General features: G+C 38.6%; 1 protein-coding gene across 1 annotated transcript; it reads left to right on the top strand.

Moving 5' to 3' along the window:
* Window positions 1-1,028: 1,028 nt before the first annotated feature.
* On the top strand, window positions 1,029-24,891 carry LOC134823340 (NPC intracellular cholesterol transporter 1-like). The gene is given in 21 exon segments (XM_063834769.1): window positions 1,029-1,186; window positions 5,527-5,676; window positions 16,339-16,518; window positions 16,727-16,894; window positions 17,106-17,249; window positions 17,461-17,617; window positions 18,248-18,469; window positions 18,709-18,863; window positions 19,083-19,259; window positions 19,594-19,736; window positions 19,885-20,098; window positions 20,228-20,349; window positions 20,522-20,795; window positions 20,912-21,085; window positions 22,191-22,299; window positions 22,460-22,696; window positions 22,818-22,946; window positions 23,095-23,235; window positions 23,368-23,579; window positions 23,749-24,135; window positions 24,138-24,891. Coding segments are annotated over 21 exon segments (4,209 nt in total). The 5' UTR covers window positions 1,029-1,135; the 3' UTR covers window positions 24,801-24,891.
* Window positions 24,892-25,316: the final 425 nt, after the last annotated feature.

Below are 25,316 nucleotides of genomic sequence, written 5' to 3'. Positions count from 1 at the left end.
TGACGTATATGAAAAGTCAATTCTCACTAAAATACAGTGCTGTGTTCATGTTCACTGCTGATTAAATTAATTGACCTCGATCATACATTACCAAGGGATATTGACAAAATTATCACGTCGCTCACTATTTCTAAACGCAGACTGGTTTTAGAACGACGACAACGAAACAAATATGAAAGAATGAACTTCTCAAAACTTACTAATAACTATAAGTACGTCAGCATGTGGTGAATTCATAATGACCAATTACGTCTTAACTTATACTCATTGCTCATTGTTATAACTATTAAACGTTCAAGTCAAAATTGTATCATCAATGGAGATATCGAAATCTTAGATCAGAGTGACGCTCGATTTTAACTGTGGACATCTTTTACGAAATAAAATAAGACTTGTTGCGCGGCGTTTACGAAGCAAAAATATTCGGAGGTCAAAATGCTTGTATCACGTGGTGACCCCCACGGTCGCTTCACTATAGTGGACCCCTGTAGAGTTTCGACGATACAGGGGGAGCCGCGGGTCATACAACGTATGACAACAAAATGCCATATAACTTTTAAACATATTATTTATTGTGTATTATGTTGTATTGATAGTGTTTTACTGAAATAACAACAACTATCAAATCTAAAATAAATTTTTAACGTTTAACACTCAAAATGAATACAGCTACAGGCTTAGACTGGACGTTATGAATAGCTTGTACAGCATATGTAAAGATTAGGCTAATTTCCAAAGTTTTATAAAATTACACAATCTGCAATCATCAAATCAAATTATAACTACACGATTTTAAAATTTATGCAAAATGATAAATTTCATGATATCGTTTATTCAGTATCCGGTTCACAAATGATATGAGTAGTCATTTGTGTTAGCAGTTAAATTTACGAAAAATCAAAATTCTAACCGTGACGCGCAATTTTATTCAAGCCGCCGCGCAATTTAGTAAGTCACTACATTTGCGCTTATTTTGATAAAGGAGCATATAGAGCCGCGCGAAATGAGGTGATATCTGAAGGCTTGTCAATTCCCGCAGTCTATAAAAGCATGTACGTAGCTTTCTTAGCATAACTGTTCTACGCTGTGTCTTTTTAAATAACGTGCTTAGTATTAAATATTTGCCCTAGTTTCAATGTTCGATAAGCTTTACTTGCTAGTTTTATCGTTGGGGATCTTAGCCAAGGTAAATATCAGTCTGTTTTCTCATTTATTTACTTTTTACAACAAATTGATTGTTGTTCCGACTTCCGTATCTTTATAATTCATTTGATCTGTGTTACGTTTTTCAACACTATTCGGTTTTCAGTCCTCCAAATTGAATGTTTTAACATCCATACATACTCCAAGTCAATATTTACAAACTCCTCATAGTTTAACATAAAACTCAACGAGGAATCAAATTTGTATATCATTTACCATTCATTTCACTATCGTGATTCAAGCATTTACTATTTTAACATGAGCTATATCGATATTTGTAGCATAGACCTAGGCACAATAGCAGCAATATTTAAGAGTGTGTTTGCATTTTAGTGTGTAAATGAAACGTTAACATCAAATTCATAATAAGTTCCCTCCACTGGAACATCAATCTTGATTTTAAAAAACCTATCAGTACAGTTGAAAGTTTCTTTTGGGTTGCATTTTCTATCTGGGCATCAACTCGTGTACTGTAGTTCGTGCGTCTTTGACGATATTCGTACTGTTAATGATTATTATTTTCCATGCGCTTGACTGCAAGTTCTCATAAGTGCATGCTTCTTGCTTACCACTGACACCTGTGCCGTCTTTTCTATGTCGGTTATATGACATCTTCACAGTGCAGCATCCAGATACGCGTTAAATGAGCTTCGCTACAGAGTCTGAATTCTATATCTTAATGGCCAGATAAAAGAGCAATTACCATGTAGCACTTTCCTTGCCTCGTTTTATTATCCTACTGTTGAACACCGACTGAACTGGAAATAACAGCTAGCTAATACCGACCAGACTGAACTCGTAACGCGTCCACTGACTCCAGTATACAAACAGTGGTTTGAACCAAGTGGCTATTCTGCAGACCACTTTGTTGCAAGGCACGCCCTCTGGTCGTTAGCTACAAGCTAGTTTACTGCTTTATGTACTTCTTGTGCCGGCAAGGCTTGTGGTAATTAGCGGTAATAATCAAAGATAGCATTGTAGGTAGTCGTATATAGATATAGTAATGATGCAATATCAGCTGTTAACATAAAACTTACCGTGACATCCAGGTGCAGTGTATGTTCAAGTAGCTGCTCGCTAAAAGGATAAACAAGCTTTTTAAACGTGCGATAAATAACAACCACAATAGTCCGCTGGTAATCACACCACGTGCATTTTCGGATAATTTAACTTACAATTTGCCGTTAATACTGGGATATAGCATAGCGTTACCAGGTGACGCCGTTAGTAGTTAGTTTAAATGAATAAGTTAGTATAGGCCCAAGCAGGTTCGTAGCGTTAGAATTGCTCAGGAACGTCCAGAGAATGAGTCTGCCTTGATGTGTTCACAAAATATGTTGAAACCTGTACATACTGTTACAGTGTTACAGTTAACTTACAGTATGTTATTAATTCAGTCCGTTAATTGCTTAGTATGATGTGTTACACAGTTTTCAGTACTTCTACCACACATATACAAGTCAGCCCACTAAGATCCAACATCTTAATACAGTCCTAAATACTCTCCAGAACTCATCAACCATTGTTCTCTTTTTCAACCACCAGCGGTGATCACTGAATAAGTACCATGTGTAAACTCACATGCGGTGATTTAACAGATGTTATCTGGTTAGTATGATATAAAGTAAGCAGATCTGGTAAATAATCTTGTGAGCCCCTCAGATAATGATCTTCACACGTCACCCCGTCTGTCCTCTGATGTGATGACACATGTAGACTAACATGACGGCTGGTGTGGAGATAAAACACAGGAAGTGGCACTTCTTGTGGAGTTTATCGGCTGATTGGAATAGGTTAATATGGCGTATTTGGACATGTCGGTTAATTTAGTTAATTTGGGTACCTTGAATTTGCACTTCAAAATGTCAGAAAAATATAATTTTTATTCCCCGAGCAGAAGTTATTGCATCTTGATGCTTTCAAGCGTGCCCGAATAGAAAATATTACATAAATATTTTATATGTATCACAAAAATTCTCTGTCTGCATCATATCCCTAGCATCATTCCTTAGCAACATCAAACTATCAGCCATTAGTCTATCGCTATATTCATAATCGAATTTACATGATTATCATCATTTATATTAATATCAGCACTATAATTATATTACGCACTGATATAAATATATAACACAGTTCCCGCTGTTTTATTGAGCAATGATCATGCAACTTACTTTTGCCTACTTTTCAAGTACAGTATGTTATGGGAATACAGGATAATAATCTAATAATAGAACTTAACGAAATTCATGTGCTTGTCACTTGGTAGCAGTATTTTCCTCCAAAAACACAAAATAATTCATGAGCTAATAAATTGATGGGCAATTAAGTTTACAAATAAATTATACTAATGGTATTGGTCGTCCTAGGTCTCTAAGAGCCTTAATTTGATCCTAGGGTAGCAGGCTGTGTAATCATTAACACGGCCCGGCGTGTTATGCCGATTGCCGACCCATTGTAGTCCACATGAGAAATAACTCTTTCTTATCCAATCTAACCAATGAGAATGTCCCTCATATAACTAATACCACTTGCCCTTTAGCTTTATTATATACAGCCTTCCCTGGAGGTCATTACCACGGCATGTAGTGTGTAGCGATAGGTTATGACGCTATTTCCTCATCTCATATAATGCTTAGTGTGTACATTGTACACATATCAAGGATAGTGGAGATATTACGTAATATTTCAATTTAAATTATTGTGGGCTGTCATTGGTAGAGAAATTCAGTGGTTTCCCTCACGACCTGTGTATTTGTAAATATACTTTTGTTCTTGAAAATCAGTCTACACTACTGAGAGACAGAGATATGTTCTATAATGACTACTTTTACATCAACATTATAAACGCCAAGCAAGTAGCAACTGTTACTTATGCCGGCTTTAATTCAATTTTAATGTGATCTTGACAAAACCTTTGTTCGAACTTTCAAATGAAAACAAACAAATAGTATAATGAAGTATGAACCCAATAAAGAAGATATTAAACACGAGTCTGTACTAGATTTTTCTCAATTACATCACAATCACCGGTCACTGTACGACGCACGTGTACCCCTCCCACCCCAGTACTGGTACCCCAATACATGTACTCCTCCCACCCCAGTGCCACATAACGTATTGAAGTATTGACGTTAGGTAAAAGTGCAACATAGTATGATGTAAGGTAAGGCAGGTCCGCATAGTTATAACACTGGGTAACATATATTATGTAGTAATGCCTAGGCAGGAACAGAGTACGTGTCAGGAGTATATCTTGACCCGTTACATCACCCAGCCCACCTTTCAACACTGCTACTACTACTCCGTCTGCGTCAGTATTAAAGAGCATTTGTCGAGCTCTGGGTTCTACAGATATTGCTCCCACAGTATGCCACATAACTGTACATACCTCTAGATAAGTCTAGATAACTCTAGCTGGTTGTCAGGTTTTATTGCCGATATTGTTCTTAGATATTATAACTCTAGATAAGTCTAGAGATCTCTCACCGAGATAGTGCTAGTATATCTTCACACACTTTCAACACTTCGCAACATTATCTCTGTAGACTGTTTTCTTGCGAGTGTGTGTAGACTATCACAGTATCACAGGGAAGCCATAATGTGTTATATGTGCAGTGGTAGTCAGCATGAGGGCTGCTGGATTATCAGACAGGATTGATCGTAATATTCAGGCTGAAATTCTATTAATTTACAATACAGCAGATTGGACACAGGATGCATTTATTTAATGTTCATCCTTATCAGTTTTGAATAATGGCTACTATCTCAAGCAATTGAACGAGATTTGGCATTATGACCGAGATATCTCAATCACTATCAGCTCAGCGACGACAATCTATGATTAAAACCAATTCCTGGAAAATTGATACAAAATCGCATATAATATTCATTATTCTATTGTGGCCTTTTCTTTTTCCATGGATTATCATGAAAAGATTTGGTATAATTGGCTGCTATAAAAAATGGTGACCATAGCTGCACAGGTGTACAAATTCTGTACAGTTCTGAGTTCGGTTGAAAGCTACGATTTTTCTAAGAAATGAACTAAACGATCGGCATTGTCAAGTTGTCAGTTGTGTCACGCGGTATCTCCCACCACATCGCCAAGCCTTCATTTTTGTTAGCTAACAACTACAAGCGACGTTTTCGTATCCTCATTATATTAACCCGAAACTCACCCAACTCACTTTATCAAAACCTTCACAATTACAGTTACAGTCCACTTCAATTCTACAATTGTAAAACTTAACAATCACACAGAAATGATTAGTTAATTAGCTAATTAGTTGATAATTACAATTAACATCTCTCTTCCAACAGGTTCGTGGTCAGTATGAGGTAGCAGACTCTCTGGTCCACGAGAAGGGGAGATGTGTAACCTACGGGTTCAGTGAGAACAACATTCATTATAACGTTTACAATGGGGAACCTAAAGAAATCACTGACAGCAATGCTATTTCTCTCATGAAGGTACAGTTTGTTTGTTTGTTTGGTTGATGTTGTGTATTGTGTAAGTTTGTGTTTAATTAACTGTTAACAATAACAGTTAAATTATCATAAGCGTACTAAACAGTAATCACATCAGCCGTGGTATCTAGGGCTCGTAGAATGTGCAAAAGTTTCAATTTTTAGGATTTTTCCAATCCTACATTCACAGGATCCGAGATGATCTAATTTTTACTGCTGTTAATCCAATCCACACGCATATTCCCGGGCTCATTTTTTGGTCATTGTTTGATCCTGGGGGTCTTCCGCGAAACGATCTTTGTCCAACTTACGAACTAACATACGAAGATTTTGCATTTATAATGCGTATCTGTATCCATGAAATACAGTTATGATCATTTGACTTCCTAAAGTTACGAACTTTGGCGTGCAGTTACGAACTACCAAATTTTTCGCCTTAAGTCCACAAATAATTAGTAATGTGACACTTCTAATGAGTTTTTTTTCTACTTAACTGTTTACGAACTTCTTAAGTTCGTACGTAACATGATAGAAATGGGATTAGTTCGTAAGTACGGGTTGGGGTGTACTTACGATCAAAATATTAGTTCTTAAGTCAGAAAAAATAGTCATTATTCTCAGGCTGACGTTGTCGATCAATACAATTCTATCCTAAACAACTTTGGATTATAACGTGAACGTATGTTTCAACATTTTTAATCAGAGTAAATAAAAGGTAATGATTCTACAATAGAATCGTAAAATTAAGATTAGCATTATTGGTATTAGATAGGGTATTATACTATCGTCATGCTATTATTATAACTAAAACATTTATACAATATACATGCATATAATAACTTTCACTTAAAATACGTATCTGTAATCAATTTCCGGGTCATGAACCCCATCAACAAGCTGTTATTTGACGGCTGCGAATAAGGTCCCTGTCTCGCAGCTGCCTCCCGAGCCTCATTTTCTTCTTGTATGTCGTCCTCAATATCAGCTGCGATCGTGAAAGGAATGTTCTGATCTGGCACAGATGCTAATGCTGGTACTAGTGCTGGTGCTGGTACTATCACAAGTGCTGCTACAAATGCTGGTACATGTGCTGGTACAAGTGCTGGTATAAATACTGGTGCTCGTTCTAATGCAGGTGCGGCAAGAGCGCCGCCAATTTCGAGTAACCGTACTGTTACTCGTGATGTCAGAAGAGCTGAGTACAAACAATTGTTAGACCGGCAGGATACCATGAACGCGAATTTAAAACAGATCGTTCAGCTCATGAAACTGAAGCTACAGATGAAATATCCGCAAGGAAATTTCAATTTATAAATACATAGATAATAGATATTCTTTATATACTTTGAAGCATGGAATGATAACATTATACCAGGACTATATTATATCAGGACTACTAAAAGGTTTACAATAATTAACTATTCATTGTACATCATTTTAAAAAATGAAAATGTTTATTCGTTGTATATAACCTTTGCAATACAGAAAATAACACACAAACCTTAACAATGGCAGAACCAAAATGTAGTAACCCCTGATCTCAATGCAAATTAGATTGCGAAGACAACATTTTAAACTTGATACTTCCAAACAAGGAGCTCTGGGATCCCTTATTCGGTGGTAATTATCACACACGATGGTTCGCTAATTCTATCAATGATGGGACACTAAGTTCGTAAACTCCGGTTCGCGGAAGACACTCTCTCTAATAATTTTCTCAAAGTTATGAAGTTTCGTGGATGTACTTAGTGATAGTTCGTAAGCTGTTATTAATACGTAGGAACTTACGTACTATGTTACGAAGAATTTTCGCGGAAGACCCCCAGGCCCGGCCCTGGTCGTTTCCACGCTAGCTAATTGGTGTGTAAGGAATGGTAAAATGCAATGTAATCCATTTAAAAGACAGTCTTGATGTGATTTGCCTCGATCGCGTGTAATAATTTATGAAATATTAGATCAAGACAAAGAATAGTATCTTGATAAACGGAAAAAGAGCTACCGTTTTGCATCGTGAAGCAGCTTTTTAACTATCCGCCCCGGCGTGCACTTTAATATTCGGCTCTATTAGTTTCAGTACGTCTTCTAGTTCTGTAGAGAGGTGCAATTGTTAAAATTTAATTCTAAAATTATTGAAAACTGAAACAATACGTTTACTCATATAATTTATAATATGTATAATTTAATATTTCCGCTCCACTATAATATAATATTGTTACTCCAGCGTTTAGTTTAATTCTAAGTGCTGATAACACGGACGTAATATAGATGATTATTTAAAAAATTAAAGGATGGGCTGAGTACCCTTAAGTAGTGTTCCACATAAAAATGGATATCAATTCCTGGATTATTGCGTTTACTGCATTTTATAATCGACGGGTTTTGAAAATACCGCGAACAAAGTGATGGTCTAGTTGTTTTGATTTATGGTCAGAAGATGGATGTTACATGAAATAAACTTTAAACCACCGTAACCAGGACTAACACTCAGCATGATAACACTAACAGTTTACGGCTAATATACTCCAACTTTAATGAGCAGACTTGTTAACTTTACAACGACAGTTTCCCTCGTGACAACTCCGTTTTCTTCAGTGAAATGCCCTCTTTCACTTCTTATGTTAAAAGTGTCTCTAATAGCACCCGTTATTTTAACAAAATACCATCTGTTATCATGCTGTTCTCAAATCAACTTGGCTACGTGCCTTTTAGCGTGTTCCTGTTATTTGAGCCAACTTTTCTAAATATAACAACTGGTTTAAATTTAGAGTGACGATTAGGTATGGAAATATAAAGGTGCCAAGTTTTGAACATATTATATTCGCTGATAAGGGCACTTAAAATAAGTGCCATAAATAAGATAATGTAATTTTTACAGTCTGCTTCTCTCAGTAAAAGCTGTTCATACTGCCCGAAATTGCCCATTTCTGTTTAAATTTCGCTGAAATATCTCACGGAATTTTCCCAGAAGGTTTATCAGATTTTTTATAAGTTTAACGATATATATCTGATATCCCAGGTATATGTAGGAAGTGATTGCTCTTGGGAAGATATTGAGTTTGATGGCAATAAAATAATTCTAAAATTTTGCCCTAACAAAAGTTATTATAAAAGCTAAGCCCACTTCCTCCCCAACCGACAACAAACACAGTTTCTTAGTCGTGATATTATCCGCTCATTCTATATCAGGTGCTAAATACTGCACAACTTTAATTAATCTAATCGCACTGTTACGGAACAGCGTGTCTGCAGTGTGCAGACAGGCTGGTGTGCCTGCACAGAATCTACACAAGTTACAAGTTACCAGTTACAAGTTACCAGTTACCAGTTACCAGTTACCAGTTACTACAGGCTACAGCAGCAGCTCTCTGCACAGACTGGATACAGCCTACAGGTCATATTTAAAATAGCAGCTGACGTGTTCCCTGGTTGGCTAGACGTGTTGAGATCTTGTGTCTTGTTTGGATGGATTGAAAATGACGTAGATCACTTTGGTTACCTGTTTAAGAAGCTGAAATGCTATAAATTAAATTTCATGCCAGCTAGATTGGTCGTCTTAATCCAAGCGAAGATACGGAGTATTAATGCTATTACCAGTGTATCACAGCTCAGCTCATGAGTATATAATCAAGAGGCTTGCATATGAACATATTGTATGTGATATAGATTGTATGTGATATAGATTATAGGGGATAATATACCGTGGCAATACTATACTCAATACTAAGAATTGAGCTCTAGTCCTGTGTAACGAGCCGCACCGAAATTAAAACAATATAACTTACCCCGCTGTTATCAACATTCCAAGTATCACTATCTAACTTCCTGAAGCAGTGAGCCTAGACATATTTCATTACGGGTTTGTTTCATGTCTATTCAGGCTGAGCTGTTGATAAATTTATATCTGAAAGTAAATCCTATTGAATGTAAATGAAATGTGAACAATGCGCTTGATAACTGTGATGTGCTAATGCGATTCTACACTCTCGTGTGGAATGTGGATTGTGGGTGTATCGAACTATTGATTGTAATTGTATCACTGCTTGAAATAGACCAACAGAGATATTTTGTGTGGAAGTTACATGTGGGACCTGGTATCGACATTCTCATTGTTAGTGTGGAATTTATATGAGTTTGCGTGGAATTCTGGTAATTCGCGGTAATCTAATTGTGATTAGAAAATGAACAATCAGAAAATGAACAATCTTGGTAAATGAGTTTAAGTGTGCCTTCCGTGAAACATTCCGGTTAACCAGTAGAGTGCAAAAATGTATAAAATCATGGTTATTACATCATTTTTACTGAACATAATGTAGATATTTTACAATATTATATCATATTTGTGTATGTATGCTAATTCTGATTAGACTGCCATCTCGTGATCTCGTCAGACCACATCAAAAAGTTTTTGAACTGTTAAAACCGTCCATACTCCATACTATACAGATAAAAGTCTCAAAAAGTTACAGACTACAGTTATACACAGGTCATAGATAGAATCCATCATGAAAATCCTCACAATTCTCAATCGTATTCTACAAATAATACCAGACAAGCATGCAAGCTCTACCACTCCCTAATTACCAGATCACATGACAAAAAAGCAATAATTTACGGGTGTGTAACACTACTGTGTCCACCCGCCTCCCACTTCAGCTCCAATAAAGATGGCATAATGACACCACTAAACCAACCAGTATAATGGGATCTACCTTCCTTCAGGTCAGTCCATTGATTAGCTTACAATGGAACAGCTGTAAGGACGACTAAGAGCTCATTTTCAGCAATTAGTCTTCTGGGCATATTTGGGCCATCAGCCATATTTTGGGGACCTTATAAGGTCTCAAACTGCTAGGCATATTGAAGTGGGGCCCAGTTACTAGCCCTACACTAATTATGATCGGCACATGGCAGGGTACATCCTGTCATCGCAGCTCAGTATCATTGTGATTCTCCACAGGCCCACCCCCATAATATTACAACAACAAGCCCGATACTTAGTGCGTGGAATTATGACTATTTCCCAACATCTGGAACGAGGTGTTAATTTTAACTAAACGGAAAGTGCTCACTATTTCCATTTCACCGGGTTTCAACACCAGCACCCTGGTATATTCTCCCTCTCATTAAGACAGGGACCTCCGGTGGAACTCACACAACATGCGACATGTTGTTAAGTAGTTGTTGCACTGTGCTAACTCCCCCTACCTACATGGTGCCACTTTAAATACCGGCAATTAGCTCTGTCACTCCACTTTAATTATACCTGTCTACACTGCACCCTCACACCCTGTCAAATGTGGTACCGGTCATGTGACCAGAGTCATGTGACCAGAGTCTTGTGACCAGAGTCATGTGAGTGTCATCTGCTGATGCCTGATTGTGAACATAAATACATAATGTCAACACTTAATAGTGGCCAGCGTATGTGACCAAGATGTGACGCTAATGTTTCTAAAGAGCGCACCGCCCGACCCCCTGCTTCCTGCACCACCACTTCCTCGCGTTGGCAACCATTCCGTAACAAAACCATGCTACTCACATAATATATAACCGTGACGTTACTTTCAGTAGTGTCAGCACAGCCAATGGGAGAAGACCCTGTATGTTTACCATTCAGCCAATGAGAGAGCGCTAAACTCGTACGATAGTAGGGTGAGCTTGAGAGAGAGAGAGAGAGCAACTCAGCTATCTACCCGGCTTTGCAGCTGAAGCTATACTCGGATTAGCGATCTTTATACGGTCATTATATTTATAAAGCCATTACTTACACAGAACTCACTGGTTAACGATGTAACAGTGAGGGGCCAGTTTGGAGGAGTAAAATTAGTGTAAATTACCCTACCTGCTGCACTGTGATTAGTCACCTGGATTGGGTTTTGTGGGGGTTATTAAGACGGGTATCGGAAGATCACTCCCATAACTAGATCTAATGGTTATTGGAGTGGCGGAGCAGGTGTAAATTGGTCTAGCTCGATTGCAGGCCAGCTACCGATGACCAGTAAAGTGGTTATTACAGATGGGGAACACTCCCATCGAAGGTTTAAGTACAATTTCCAATAAGCCTGGAAAGTTCCAGGCTCGATATGTTCGAGCACGAGTTTCTGTTGAGTCGTACGTGGTTGGGAATTATTGAAGGGCAGTCATAAGCAATGGTATGCTTAGCACTTAAATCTGAGTCTCATTCGAGTTATTGAACCTTACAACTGCCTTTGCAAGCCCTCTTAACGACTCAATATTACCCGATTATTGTGTTCCTTCAAATTCTGAAGAATGTCCTGTAAATTTATCTAAATTTATAAAGTGTGGACATTTGCTTAATTTGGTTCCGTCAAATAGGCATAGTAAAATATTGACTAAAGTATGCTAACACTTATACCGAGCATGTGCACTGTGCACCAATATTTCTTCTATTTCAGAGTGACAGGAAGTAGTATTAACTGGCCAGTTGATATTATACCATTAAGAACAACAGAACACCAAATTTCCACATCACACACTGTAGCCGCATTATTGTGTAAACATTATTATGAACTGGTAGTTCTCTAGAACCGCTGGTTTAGTTGATATAATTGGTTAAACTCAGTACAGGATGTGCTTGTTCCCTGCTACTTCATGTGCTGAATATAGCATGTTCTGGTTAGTGGTTATATTTTGTACAAGAACAAATTGGTCATGCGCGTTTACCCGGCACGCTGGTTGATTCCGTGATTTGGTAATTATAACTTGAAATTATGTATAAGTAATTCTAGGCTTTCCAATCACCCAAAATCTCGCCACAAATTGAAAAATCTGAGCATAAGACTTGAGTATTAATTTGGGTATAAAATTTGGGTATTAGATTGTTAGGTCTCCTTTCAATTTTATTATGAATTAGTATGTGACTTCTGACAGCAACTAAGAGCTCGTCATTTGCATGCTTATTACAGAGAGTAAGATAAGAGAGCACTGCTCTATCCTCCAAATTCTCCCTCTAGACCAAGAAAGCGAAAGTGGTGTAGTCCATATAACATGTCCTAAACAGTACATGTAGAAAGCTGATGGAATTCTTACTCACTGTACGGCAAACGGCGGTCTTGTTTTTGGAAAAGTTTAACAAATTGACCCGAAATTTTCTGCACTTGCTGTTTTAACGAGACATACGAAATTTTTAATGTGCAGTGCATGCTACATCAGAGAATTGACAAAAATACATCTGCGCATTATTCGAAGACCATAGCAACTTGTGGACTTATATATTTTCTCGTGCAGCCGTACACAGTACATGAAAGTTAATGTAGATCTGGATTTTCTCTAGATTTCCAACCAATACCGACATTAATACGACAGCCTCAATCAATATATATCCCATGATTGTATTGTCTGGCGGGTAGCAACTTGAATTCACAAGTTTTATGGCCTTCAACTTGACAGATCGTATACAAATGCTGCAAATATCTCAAACATCGACACAAAAACCGTATTATTCCACATTGATATCCCCTTGATATCCCCTTGATTTATTATTCCCGACTTTAGATGTTGAATGGTAAGAGACAATGTTACAGTTAATCACACATCTCCCCTCCTAGCACACTCTCGCACAAAGCCATTATAGTAGTAGTAAGACATTATAAAGTTATAACCCTAACGGGTCTGACGTGTTGAGAGGCTTGTAAACCTTAATAAGTACCAGAATAGTTACAATCAGTAAACTGAGGACGGTGGTGTAAGTTAACAAGTCCTTCCAATCGTCACTTACTCCTCACTTACACTGTCACTGACCAGCTACTTGACCTTTTTTATCCCTGTTGAGCTCAGACAGCTTCGCTCAAGTGCTTCGGTTGCACTTTTGTTGTAAGGTTTGGAAACTTTGATCAGGTTGAGTCGCGCTGGACATATTTAGTATCTGTCAATAGAAATTGTTGGAATGCCCCTGAGTTAATTAACCATAAAGTGCAGTGATCTAGCTGAGTACTGAGTAGTGATCTAGCTGAGTACTGAGTAGTGATCTAGCTGGGTACTGAGTAGTGATCTAGCTGGGCACAATATGCCATGATTTAACCAGCTCCAAACCTTCTGCTGAGCACTAACTTCTTATCTAGGTATATTGTCTTCTAGGATTTGTCTCTGATGTACACAGTACATCTACACAAAGCATACCGATCCACAATCGAGTCATCATTCAGAGCTGAGCCAGATTTAGCGGAACCCTAACTACTCCCACTACTCAACCCTCAATTCCACAGAATATCTCTTCAAATCACCTCATTGTACTTAACCAGAAGTAGAGAATCTTATCAATTTTCCCTAAATTTCCTCTAAATTTTCCAGACGTACCGTAATTATAATAACAGCAATCAAACCTGCGACTTTTTTATCAATTTTTTGACACTTTTTACTCCGTAGAGTTGAAATTATCTCGTTAAAAACGTCTGCGATAAAATCAGCTGATTTTAAGAGGAAATTGTACTTCACGCTTCTCACAGATCTATTGTGACGGATCGTATGATTTTGATTATTTAATTAGGAAACAATTAGGCTTTGCGATGAGCACGTGACAGTCAAGGAAGACAGATCTGTACGGTGTGGGCTGAGAAATGTCTGCTATTTTGTCAATTTTCTGCGGAAAATACTGACAGACTTTTTGATTGGTACAGACGCGAATTTATCAGGGACTTGTGCCAGTCTACCAGTGTTCAAGTAAATCTAATCAAAAGTGGCCGGTTGATTTCATGACATCGGTAATAATGTTAAATCAAAACCGTAAACAACATATTACGCTGTTTGACCTGAATTTCAACTCTCTAGAGAATTTTATCGCGATATCGAATTTCTCCCGTTTGTGAACTCTAAAATCGAGTCGAGCCCGTGTTGAATCTCCGTGAGACTTCAAGTCTCACCACAATGGTCGTGACTTTTCGAACCATGGCATTCAAACGAAGATAAGATATCTGGTCATCGTGTTAATTCGGAGATAAGACACGGGAGACGTTATCAAGTACTGAGAATATTTCGTTAAATTTACTCGTTACTTGAATTCGCCTGAATTGTACTTGGATATAGAACGTCGTAGGCTCGGATGAATAAACAAGTTGTAACAAGTCCTATATTATAAATAACAGGAAATTTTGGCACAAACTTTGATGTTCCTCCGAAAATTGAAACCATTGTACTCATAATTAGATAAGATACCTGGTCATAATTTGAATACTGAAGATAACCATTATCAGGGCTTAGGTAATGATTTTGAACAGGAAATGGTCTCTTGCCAAGATCTTATTAGGGTTCGAATGTAGTGATAGCACCAAATTTTCCTGAGAAAATATACTCACGTTAAAAATACTGGTTATTTTATTAGATTTACCAGATTTATACTAAGTAAACTAATATCGTAGACTTGAATGAATAAACTAGCAATTATTATCGACAAGGAAGGCACACAATTTTATGTTTAAGTTTAATTTATGAATTCTGAAGCCAGAGGAAACTTGTAATGTTGTCATTCGTCGATCTGGGTCAATCAGTAAACAGTTGCGTTGAGATACATTTAACACATAACAGCGTCTGAAGCAAAACTTAACTGGTTTAGAATCTAGTATGTATGCATATATATCGGTTCATGTTGGGATTGTACGGATGTAATTTTGGAGCTAGTGATCTTGGTAATATTTCCATATTGACTTGGGAGAACTTCTCCCGGAGAAGAAACCTAGCTAATGAACTCGCTTTAGATGGCTTGCACTGAATCTTTAGAAAGAGAGTTCTTTTATCGGCAATGACGCGATTAATATATGTTTTTGCATTATTATACTCATAATGCGTGAGCTAATGGTATCTGCAAGACATTCGCATATAACCACTAACCAGTCATTCATAACGATATCATGAACTGTATTAGTTATCATAATCTTAGTGCAGAGGTTAGAACAGCAACTTCCAGGGGAATATGTTCCCCCATACCGTTTTTAACATGAACATATTATTATTAGTTCGTTGCACATGCCATTTGTCCATGTCCTCTGGAATGCGGCGCTAATTAATAATTACCGCTGTGGAGTGTCGGCAGGCAAAATAAACACAAACAAGTCACATGTCTTGTTAACCAATTATTCTTACCTGCCACACGGTAGAATGGAATCCGATTTTGATTGAAAGTGGGACATACATTTTGCGAATTTGGCACTACCCGTAAACCAGTCGTGATCGTTTTCCTGATAAGTTTAAGGTGGGGCAACTCCATGACATACTCAACTTGTCGAAATTTTCCGTCCTCGTAACTTTATAAATCTTCAATTTCAATATGCGGCTGGCGCGGTGAGTTTCGTCTATAGTGACATTATTTTCTGAACGCGCAATCTACGCGCGTTCTGAAGCCTGATATATCTCGCGATAGATCGTACGATCAAATTTGATGTTGCAAATCAGATCAGAAGCCCATGAGGCCATGAATGGTTTCGTGACTAACTATGACAAGGCGTTCCTTTCGTAATTCATACGTACTACGTCAATGATCATCTGTAATGAACTTGAGCTGTGCTTGTCAAATTGGATCATCTCAATATTCTAATTGAATCGGAATGCATCTTAGGAATATTTAATAATAATGAATAATACCCCATATACCAGGAGATAACATTACAATTACATCATTTCTTGACCAATGACTTCATTTAAACATAATTTCAGGATTTCTGTCCGATGTTCCAGAACCAGCCCGTTTGCTGTGACTCTACTCAGATCAAGGAGTTTGCGGAGAAAATTAAACTGGCAGCTAATCTGTTGGCTAACTGCGCAGCTTGCTGGGCTAACTTTAGAACGATCCTTTGTCAGCAGATGTGCAGCCCTGATCAGAGTACCTTTATGGAGGTATTACATCACAATGTTACATCTTATAATTTCTCTGTGTGTACTGTCCATCACGTAATTCTGCAATCTAATCCGGCAGAATTGCTGATCTACTCCATTAGTCCGCTAATTGAAATTGTAGGCGATTAAGTTTCAATGGTAACAAAATCTTTTGAACCAAAGAAAAACAATATGCTAAACGGATTGTTTTAATAAAGGTATTCCCCAGATTCCAGAAACTTTCCCCACAACTGCTGGACCACTTGCTGCCCGATCATACCGAACCTCTCTTACCAAAGAGTACGCCGTCAAATTATTTGACAGTTGTAGAGAAGTGACTAGTTTTGGGTTGAGTGCTATTGGAATGATCTGCGCTGATATGGACTGCACATACGTGGTGAGTAGAATAAGACCATTGAATCTTGAGGTATGCTCAGAATGGCGTGATTTATGCATTCTGAAGAAATCAAAACCACTATGATAGTGCCTAATGAGTAATGACCAGTTGTAAATTCCTCGACTGGAATTCTCCAGAAAACATGATATGGAAAAGTTCTATTGTCAAGCACCGCTGACCTACTAATATCTAACATACATTTTGCTTGCAGCGACTATTGAAAACGTTAGGAGACAACAGCACCGGCGCCCGTGCACCCTACTTCACTGATTACTATGTCGGTAACTCCAGATCAGTTGAAATCACCCCGCTCAAAGCTGAAGTTCTCACCCACTGCTGGGAACCAACTCCCGAGGTAACTAGACTTTCTACTTCTTGAGATGATTCTAACTGTGTCCAGTTTTGATCACTTGATCTCGTATTCCCAGGTTAATCTCGCATTCCCAGGCTAATCTCGCATTCCCAGGCTAATCTTGCATTCCCAGGCTAATCTCGCATTCCCAGGCTAACTCTCGTCAAAATGTCACTCACTCACTAGAAAGGATCTAACAGTTGCCACGTTACAGGGAGAGGAAGCATGTACGTGTGACGACTGCTCGGAGGCTTGTAAGAACGAGATGATGGTAACAGCGCCTCCCCCCACTGAGCCCTTCCAGATCCTCGGACTGGACGGAATTACTGCTATCATGGGAGCTCTATACCTTCTCCTCGCCTTTCTTATAGGTTAGCATGTACTATATTATCACAACCTTTCATATCTATTTGGAATAATATGTTGCACGCTGGATATTAACCAACTCCATTCACAACAATCTATCAATTTACATGGCTAAAACCTCTTTGTCATTTGTCACCAGCATCACAATACATAATGAAATACAATAGCCTGATTCTCCAACTTTATTCGATCCCGATGACCTTTGTTCCTCCTCTCTCCCTACCTCACATTGTTATCAGAAACAAAAGTAAATCATCTCATCGTATGGCGTGTTAAACTCTCATTACAATACTCAATACTCTCCGCACGCTGTGTGACTATATCGGTCCATTACGCAATAGTCAATAGCGTGTTCGTATAAAGGTGTTGCGAACTTCAAATGAGCTGATTATCGTTGGGCGTTGTCATAACAAAGATTAGGAAAACATCAACGTAATCTGATTATGTGATGTTTTCTCGACATGTTTTATCGGCTCATCACGGCGCCATCAATTAAACAAATTTTTTTGTCTCCAAACAAATACATGTTTAATATTTCCCTTATTTGGAAAAAATAGCAATTTCACGTTCTATGATTTTAAAACTCTCGGCCAACACTTTAAACACAACCAGTTTCTAAACTCCTCCTTTTTCAGGACTTCACTGCCTGGTAAGATGGGCCTATAACCGTTACGTAAGGAGAGGAGACTCTGACTCAATGGACAGTGGCAGTAGTATCGGTGATATTAAACGTGGTCTGGTCAAGAAAATAGGACACAAGATGGTGTCCAAGGGACTGACTATTGACACTATCATTGCTAACGGCTTCCACATCTGGTCCAGTATCTGTTGCAGACATCCCGGAAAGTGCATGATCGGTAAGTCCAGTAACACCCTAAACATATCAAACTTGTACCCGTAGGTCCATCACGTACGTCCACAGAGTTGGTCCACTTACTGGGTCTAAGATAGTTACAAACGCCGGCATTAGTCCAGCAACGTTCGTGCTGATACCATAGGAATGTGTTAACAGATGTTAAGCTCCAAGTTTAGTAAAATAAATAGAATTGCTTAATCGTCATAAGACTATCCGGCACCTCTAAACGTCAATACCCAGGTTCCATACTGGGAGTTGCAGTGTTCACATCGGGACTGTCCTACTTCAAGATAACAACTGACCCTGTTAAACTGTGGTCCTCTTCCACCAGCACCGCCCGCCAACAGAAGGACTTCTTTGACCACCACTTTACCCCCTTCTACCGAACTACTCAGGTAGCGGTTATATCAACACTCATCATCTCACTCGGCTCTCAAACATTTCATGTTCCACCATTCACACTGCTCGCCTACCAAGATTCAGGTATCGATGCTGAACAAAACGGTTATTTCCTTACTTGCTAAAGAATATCACACTTTCACACTTACGATATATCGCACTTAACCATTTCAAAGCGCCATTACGTAACTCGTAGTAAATTAATAATATCTCAGGTTGTGATAAAACCAAATGGACAAGAGCCAGAAGAGTATAAAGTGGCAGCAAAGCGGCATGAGAATGTGAAGTTTGGATCAGTGCTCTCGAAGGAAGTGTTAACCGAGGCAATGACTCTTCAGAACATTCTTGTTAACATCACTGCAAAAAGTAACGGTCAGACCGTATCTCTAGAGGTGTGTAGATAATATCACTTTTCGTTTTTTACCTGAAAATCGTTTGATTTTTCTGATTTCAGAAGCTTGAATAAGCTTATGCCCGTAATAACTAGTTTGCCTTTTGCATTTTTTGAAAGTTACAATCATTGAAAAGGCCTGTGATAAGTCTCAGAAGTATCAGACTATTTGCAGTAACCAGATAATGAGTCTTTAATATGACTAACTGACTGACTGGACTTCTTAGATTCATTATGCTCCGTCTGCTTTAATTCTGAGCTGTTTCTGCTAATTGTACTAACGTATTCACCGATCACTATTTGACGTTTCACCTAATAATACTCGCTATCTTCAGGATGTGTGTTACAAGCCACTAGCTCCAGACAACAACAACTGTGCGATAGTATCTCCTTTACAGTGGTTCCAAAACAGTCAGGATAACTTGAATATTGAGAGAGGGAGTAAGAACTACCTGGACCACATGTACTACTGTGCCAGGTACATGTCAACCACGTGACTTAACAAATTCAGCAAAACTTAGGGCAAATTAAATCATTTAGTTTGATTTAATATCTTAGTTCACATCTTCTGCTGTTCCAAATATTATCTCAACTCTCGGACCCAACTAACCAACTCCTCCTTTCAGGAACTACCTATCCCCAATGGACGGAGCTAACACAGGTATTCCCTGTATTGGGTTGTTCGGAGGACCTGCCATAACTAACCTGGTATACGGAGGGTACAACGGAGAAAACTTCGAGTCAGCTGAGAGTATTCTGATAACAATACCTCTCAACAATCATCTGACTAACAATACTGCCGCTCTGGCGTGGGAGAAAGAGTTTCTTAATTACATGAAGGTAAAGAATAGTCTTAATTCTGGTGATGAAGATGAGTCAAAACTTTTTGTTCGAAGAACAATGGGTTTCAATTTATGAGCATGTTTGTTTCCCTGCAACTAATGTTAACCAGCGTCCTCCTACCCGCAGAAATACTCGAACGACAAGATAAAAGTGAGTTTCAGCGCTGAGCGGGCTATAGAAGACGAGATCTCAGAGAGCAGTTTCCAGGATCTCTATACTGTTTTTATCAGTTACGTTCTCATGTTCATGTGAGTCTCCACCCTAACTGACATGCAACTGTACACTTCTAGTCCTCCATAGAATACAAAACAAAATAATTTAAAGTTTAATTATTATTAAAAAAATTAAAACATTAAGTTGGAATAAAATATCACTATTATGACCCCACTCCTAGCACCATAAGAACACACCCTCCCTCAGATACGTCTCGCTGACCCTGGGTAAACTCCAATTCTCCTGCTCCTCCAACATTATCCAAGCTAAATCAGTAGTTGGGTTGGCTGGTGTTATCATCGTACTCTGCTCTGTTGCTTGCTCGCTTGGTATCTTCTCCTTCTTCGGATGGGAGGCTACTCTTATCGTCATTGAGGTTGTACCATTCCTCGTGTTGGCTGTTGGAGTAGATAATATCTATATCCTGGTACAAGCTCTACAAAAAGACCCTCCTAAATCTGTATCTAACGTTCCTCAACAGGTTGGTTTTTATTTTGATCTTAATTTAGCATTCTTGCAAACAGTTGGAAAACATATTTTTAAAATTAGAACTCTTTGAACTTTATACTTTAGAAGACTAACCCTTCCTTTGTCCAGATCTCGATAGTGTTTGGCAGGATAGGACCGAGTATGCTCTTATCTGGGTGCTGTGAAACAGTTGCCTTCTCTCTTGGTGCTCTCTCCACTATGCCGGCTGTTAAGAACTTCTCACTCTACGCAGCTCTTGCAGTCTTTATAAACTTCCTGTTACAGTGTACTGCTTTCCTATCGGTCAGTTCTCCTCATTTTACCCACTTATAATAATATGTGAATCATACTGAAAATTACAATTGCTAGTCTTTCCTCTATAATGTATGTATAAAGTATCATCGATGGTAAATACGTCAAAAAATCGCCTGTAAATACGCCGTATTCAAAAATTCTAAGAAATACGTGAAATACGGCAAAATTTGGCGCTTAAATTCTTTGATGGTAAAATTTTTCAAAATACGCGCGTATCTCTTTCGAAATACGTGATTACAGATTAGTGATATTTGCGCGTGCGTCGCTGGCCCAGTGGTATATTAATATAGCAATACTGACAGTCGTTTTGGAGACTTCACGGTGCTCGAATGAAAACGCTGCAGCGACTTGCTATTCTTATGCTGAACCAACCAATCAGTCAGTCTGCTGCAAAGCAGAGCTTCTCAGGTTATAAAGCAGTTATGCCTCCCTCGAGGAATAGACTTTCAACCGAGACCCAGTTCCAGTGCATTTTTATCTATTACAATATTCGCAGACTAAGATCACAAGTCTCTCTTGCTTGAATTTTGAAACCGGTTACCGGATTAACACGGACTTCCCAGTGGCATAAGTTTAAAAAGTGACTAGGAATCCAGCCTGGAAAGAAAAAACGGCTATAATAAACTTTTAAAACGGCTATAATAAATTTTTCGGCCGGATGACGATTTCATTTCACCTTGCTAGTTATATTACAGAGGTATTTTTAGTTATTCATTAGTTATTCATAATTGCTAAAAAGTATGGGAAAAAATTATCCTATCCGAGTCTCGAACTCGCAATCTGCTGATATGGAGCTAGCGTATTAACCAATTAGGCCACGATTCCATATACTGTAATGTAATATTTATATATAGATTTTCGCGCGTTACTGCAACTTAATTTGAAATACGTAATTTATCATCGGGAAATACGTATGCGTAGTACCTACGCGTAGTCTCCCCAAAACGCATTTACCATCCTTGTAAAGTATATAATGTATAATGTATCTATAATGTATTTATAAAGTATTAATGATCACTAGCTAAAGTACAAGCCTTCTTTGAAGGAACATTTCAACACTATATGTTATGTAATTAACAAATCCCAATTACAGGTCATCACTTGGGATTTGAAGCGACAGTTGAGTGGAAGATACGACTGTTTCTGTTGCTTAAGAAATGAAGAAGTAGAAAACAAGTCTAGCAAAAAGGGTGTTGTCGCTGGTGAGTCCTTATTGGTTTAAGGCACATCTCCAATTTAAACCAACTTCTATATTTTAAACAAATTCAAATCTTAAATTCTTTGATTTAAGTGATGTGTATTGGCAATGAAAGTTTAACTACTATGTATTTCATTTGGAACTAACCCTTTTTCAATTTTCAGTTGCTATAGAGAAATACTGGGCCCCTGCTCTGTTCTCCTCAAAATGCCTGAGAGGGGCTGTTGTAGCGTTCTTCATCTTCATCTCCTGTGCAAGTATCGGGATGATGAACCGTATAGATATAGGATTAGACCAGACCGTGGCTCTACCCCACGACAGTTATCTAGGAGATTACTACCGTGACATATTCAGTCAGCTTAGAGTGGGACCCCCTGTATACTTCGTCTTTCATAACAAAGGTAATTTTGTTCTATTAAAAATATGTGGCCCAACGTTACCCTATTTAATGCATTTGTTAATGAATTCATTTGATGTTGTTTAATGTACAAACTTGCTCCGTATTTATACTCTGACTCGTAGGTGACACGTGGCAGAGATTCCCAAAGCGAGCAGCGCAAGATGAGATTTGCATGGGGAGATCTTGTAACGCAACCAGCGCTCTCAATTACCTCAAGCGACAGTCTACGATCAGCAACTACTCAACTATTGGTAAGTTATCCTATTGTTAGAATCACTCTAATTTCGATTGTCTTGTTAGCTAAGGGAGTGCCAAGTCCTCATATTTTAATGGAATTCTCGGTAATCCGACATGCTGGTGAAGTGGTGATATAATCCTAACCTTATCCCATCACTTCAGCTACCCCTCCCAACTCATGGCTGGACGATTACTTCTCATGGTTAGACCCAACATTTGAATGTTGCAGGATATACTTCAACGGTACTTTCTGTCCTTCTACTGACAGAACTAGCACGTGTTATCCTTGCCTCAAGAAATCAGGTTAGTTAGAAGAAATTTATTATTAAAGTTTAATGGGCAGAGTTTTATTCGTGGTTAGTGCCATTTGCGCTAAATAATAATATTTATTTAACAAATGTCTTATGTGTATTTTCACACGGACTACTTCCTCAGATGGTGAAAGGCCGCCCTCGAATCTATTTTTCCAGCACCTGCCCTCCTTCCTGAACGATAACCCTAACGCTGAATACTGCGCGAAGGGAGGCCACGCCCTCTACGCTGACGCTGTGGAGTTCGCGTACGGAAGGCAGAAAGATTCTGATCAACCAGTCGCTATACAGAGTGCTTACTTCCAAGCTTACCACACTCCCCTTCATAAATCTGCTGTAAGTTTACTCAAAAAAATGTGCTGGATTTAATGACTTTCGAGAAGTTTCATTGAGGTCATTAAGGTCATGATCTGTAAAACATTTTTTCGATTTATGTTTTTAAATGTGTGATATACCTACTTAATTTGATACTCCTTACATAGCTAATTTATGTATATCATTTCAGGACTTCATAACAGCGTACAAACGAGCACTAGACATTGCAGATGAAATGTCCTCCCAAGTTGGTAACATGACAGTGTACCCATACTCTGTTTTCTACCTCTTCTACGAACAGTACCTCACTATCCAGGACGAAACAATCGTTAACCTCCTCCTCTGCATCATGTCCGTCTTCATCATGTCCTTCATCCTCCTCGGATTCAACCTGGGACCTGCTCTCATCATCACCATTACCGTGGCTATGATCACAGCAGACATGTTCGGTCTGATGTACCTGTGGGGTATAACTCTGAACGCTGTTAGTTTAGTAAATCTGGTTATGAGTGTAGGAATCTCGGTGGAGTTCTCCTCGCATATTGTTAAAAGTTTCACCAAGTCTAAGGCTATCGGAGGATGGATAAAAGTTACGATGCTCTGGTTAGGACTGGTCCGTCCGTTCTAAGTGGGATCACACTTACAAAGTTTGTTGGAATCGTCGTGCTGGCCTTCGCTAAATCTCAGATATTTGAGATCTTCTACTTTAGGATGTATCTGGGTATCGTTATCCTGGGTGCACTTCACTCGCTCGTCTTCCTACCCACACTTCTCAGCTTTATCGGCTTCACCAATAACTTCGAAGCTCACTCCACGAAGTACGACGCAGTACAAACCAGCACGCCTGATAACGACCGCAGTCCTACAGACAGCGGTGTTAACCTCAAGGAAGCTGTCTCTCCGCCGATAAACGTAGCACGGTTCGCCTGCGACCCAGCCGAATCCCCATCTTTCATGTCCCCTAACCTACAATCTTACAAGCTGGTCACGCAAACAGACAACTCCACCCACTGTGACTCGAACATTGATGCTAACGCAACTAGAGTCTCCCCCAACAACAGCGCTACCAGAAGCCCCTCCACCTCCCTAAGGAGTGGGGGCAGCTTGAAGAGCACTAAAAGCGGTGCCAGCGTGGTAGTCAGTATGAATGACAACACCGGTACCAGAAATCGTCCTCAGAGTATTAAAGTTTACGATCAAATCGACTATAGCAACACTGCTAAATATGGTGTCCCCGTTTAAGTGATTACACTGTTAATAATAGTGATGTACACCATGTGTAGTATCACGTGTATATTCCATTATTAGTGGGGATTAATAATTGTGGTGTGTGTGTGTGTGGTCGTTGCTAGGCTCTGATAATGTAATGATCTTTAATTATACGTTTTTTTCACATAGATTGTAATGATAATGTTTCAATTTTTGATAGTATTGGCTAAACTCCAACCAAATTGCCGATAAACTTCACATTGATTGTTGAATGTTGATCTTTCGTCATGATTGTATGTATTTGAGGGTAGATTTTCACTAAATTCATTTGTCGTTGTTTACTAAAAAAAACTTGTGCACGCGCGTGGGCGTGTTCCCGGCTTATAACTGTGCCGGTTTTACATATAATGTTATATTTTATTTTTGTACAGAATTGGGAATGTGTTTTGGGTATGGATGTAACGAGCGAAGTTTGTGTGGATGTATTGTGATACACTTCAGTAGACGCTTAGGAATTTTATTTGATGCTAGTGATTGTCGTGTTTTTTA

The sequence above is a fragment of the Bolinopsis microptera genome, chromosome 11 (assembly GCF_026151205.1).
Source record: "Bolinopsis microptera isolate Bmic1 chromosome 11, MBARI_Bmic_1.0, whole genome shotgun sequence".
In the NCBI taxonomy this organism is placed as follows: domain Eukaryota; kingdom Metazoa; phylum Ctenophora; class Tentaculata; order Lobata; family Bolinopsidae; genus Bolinopsis; species Bolinopsis microptera.
Note: the sequence above shows the minus strand (reverse complement) of the source record. Positions and strands in the feature narration are given on the sequence as shown.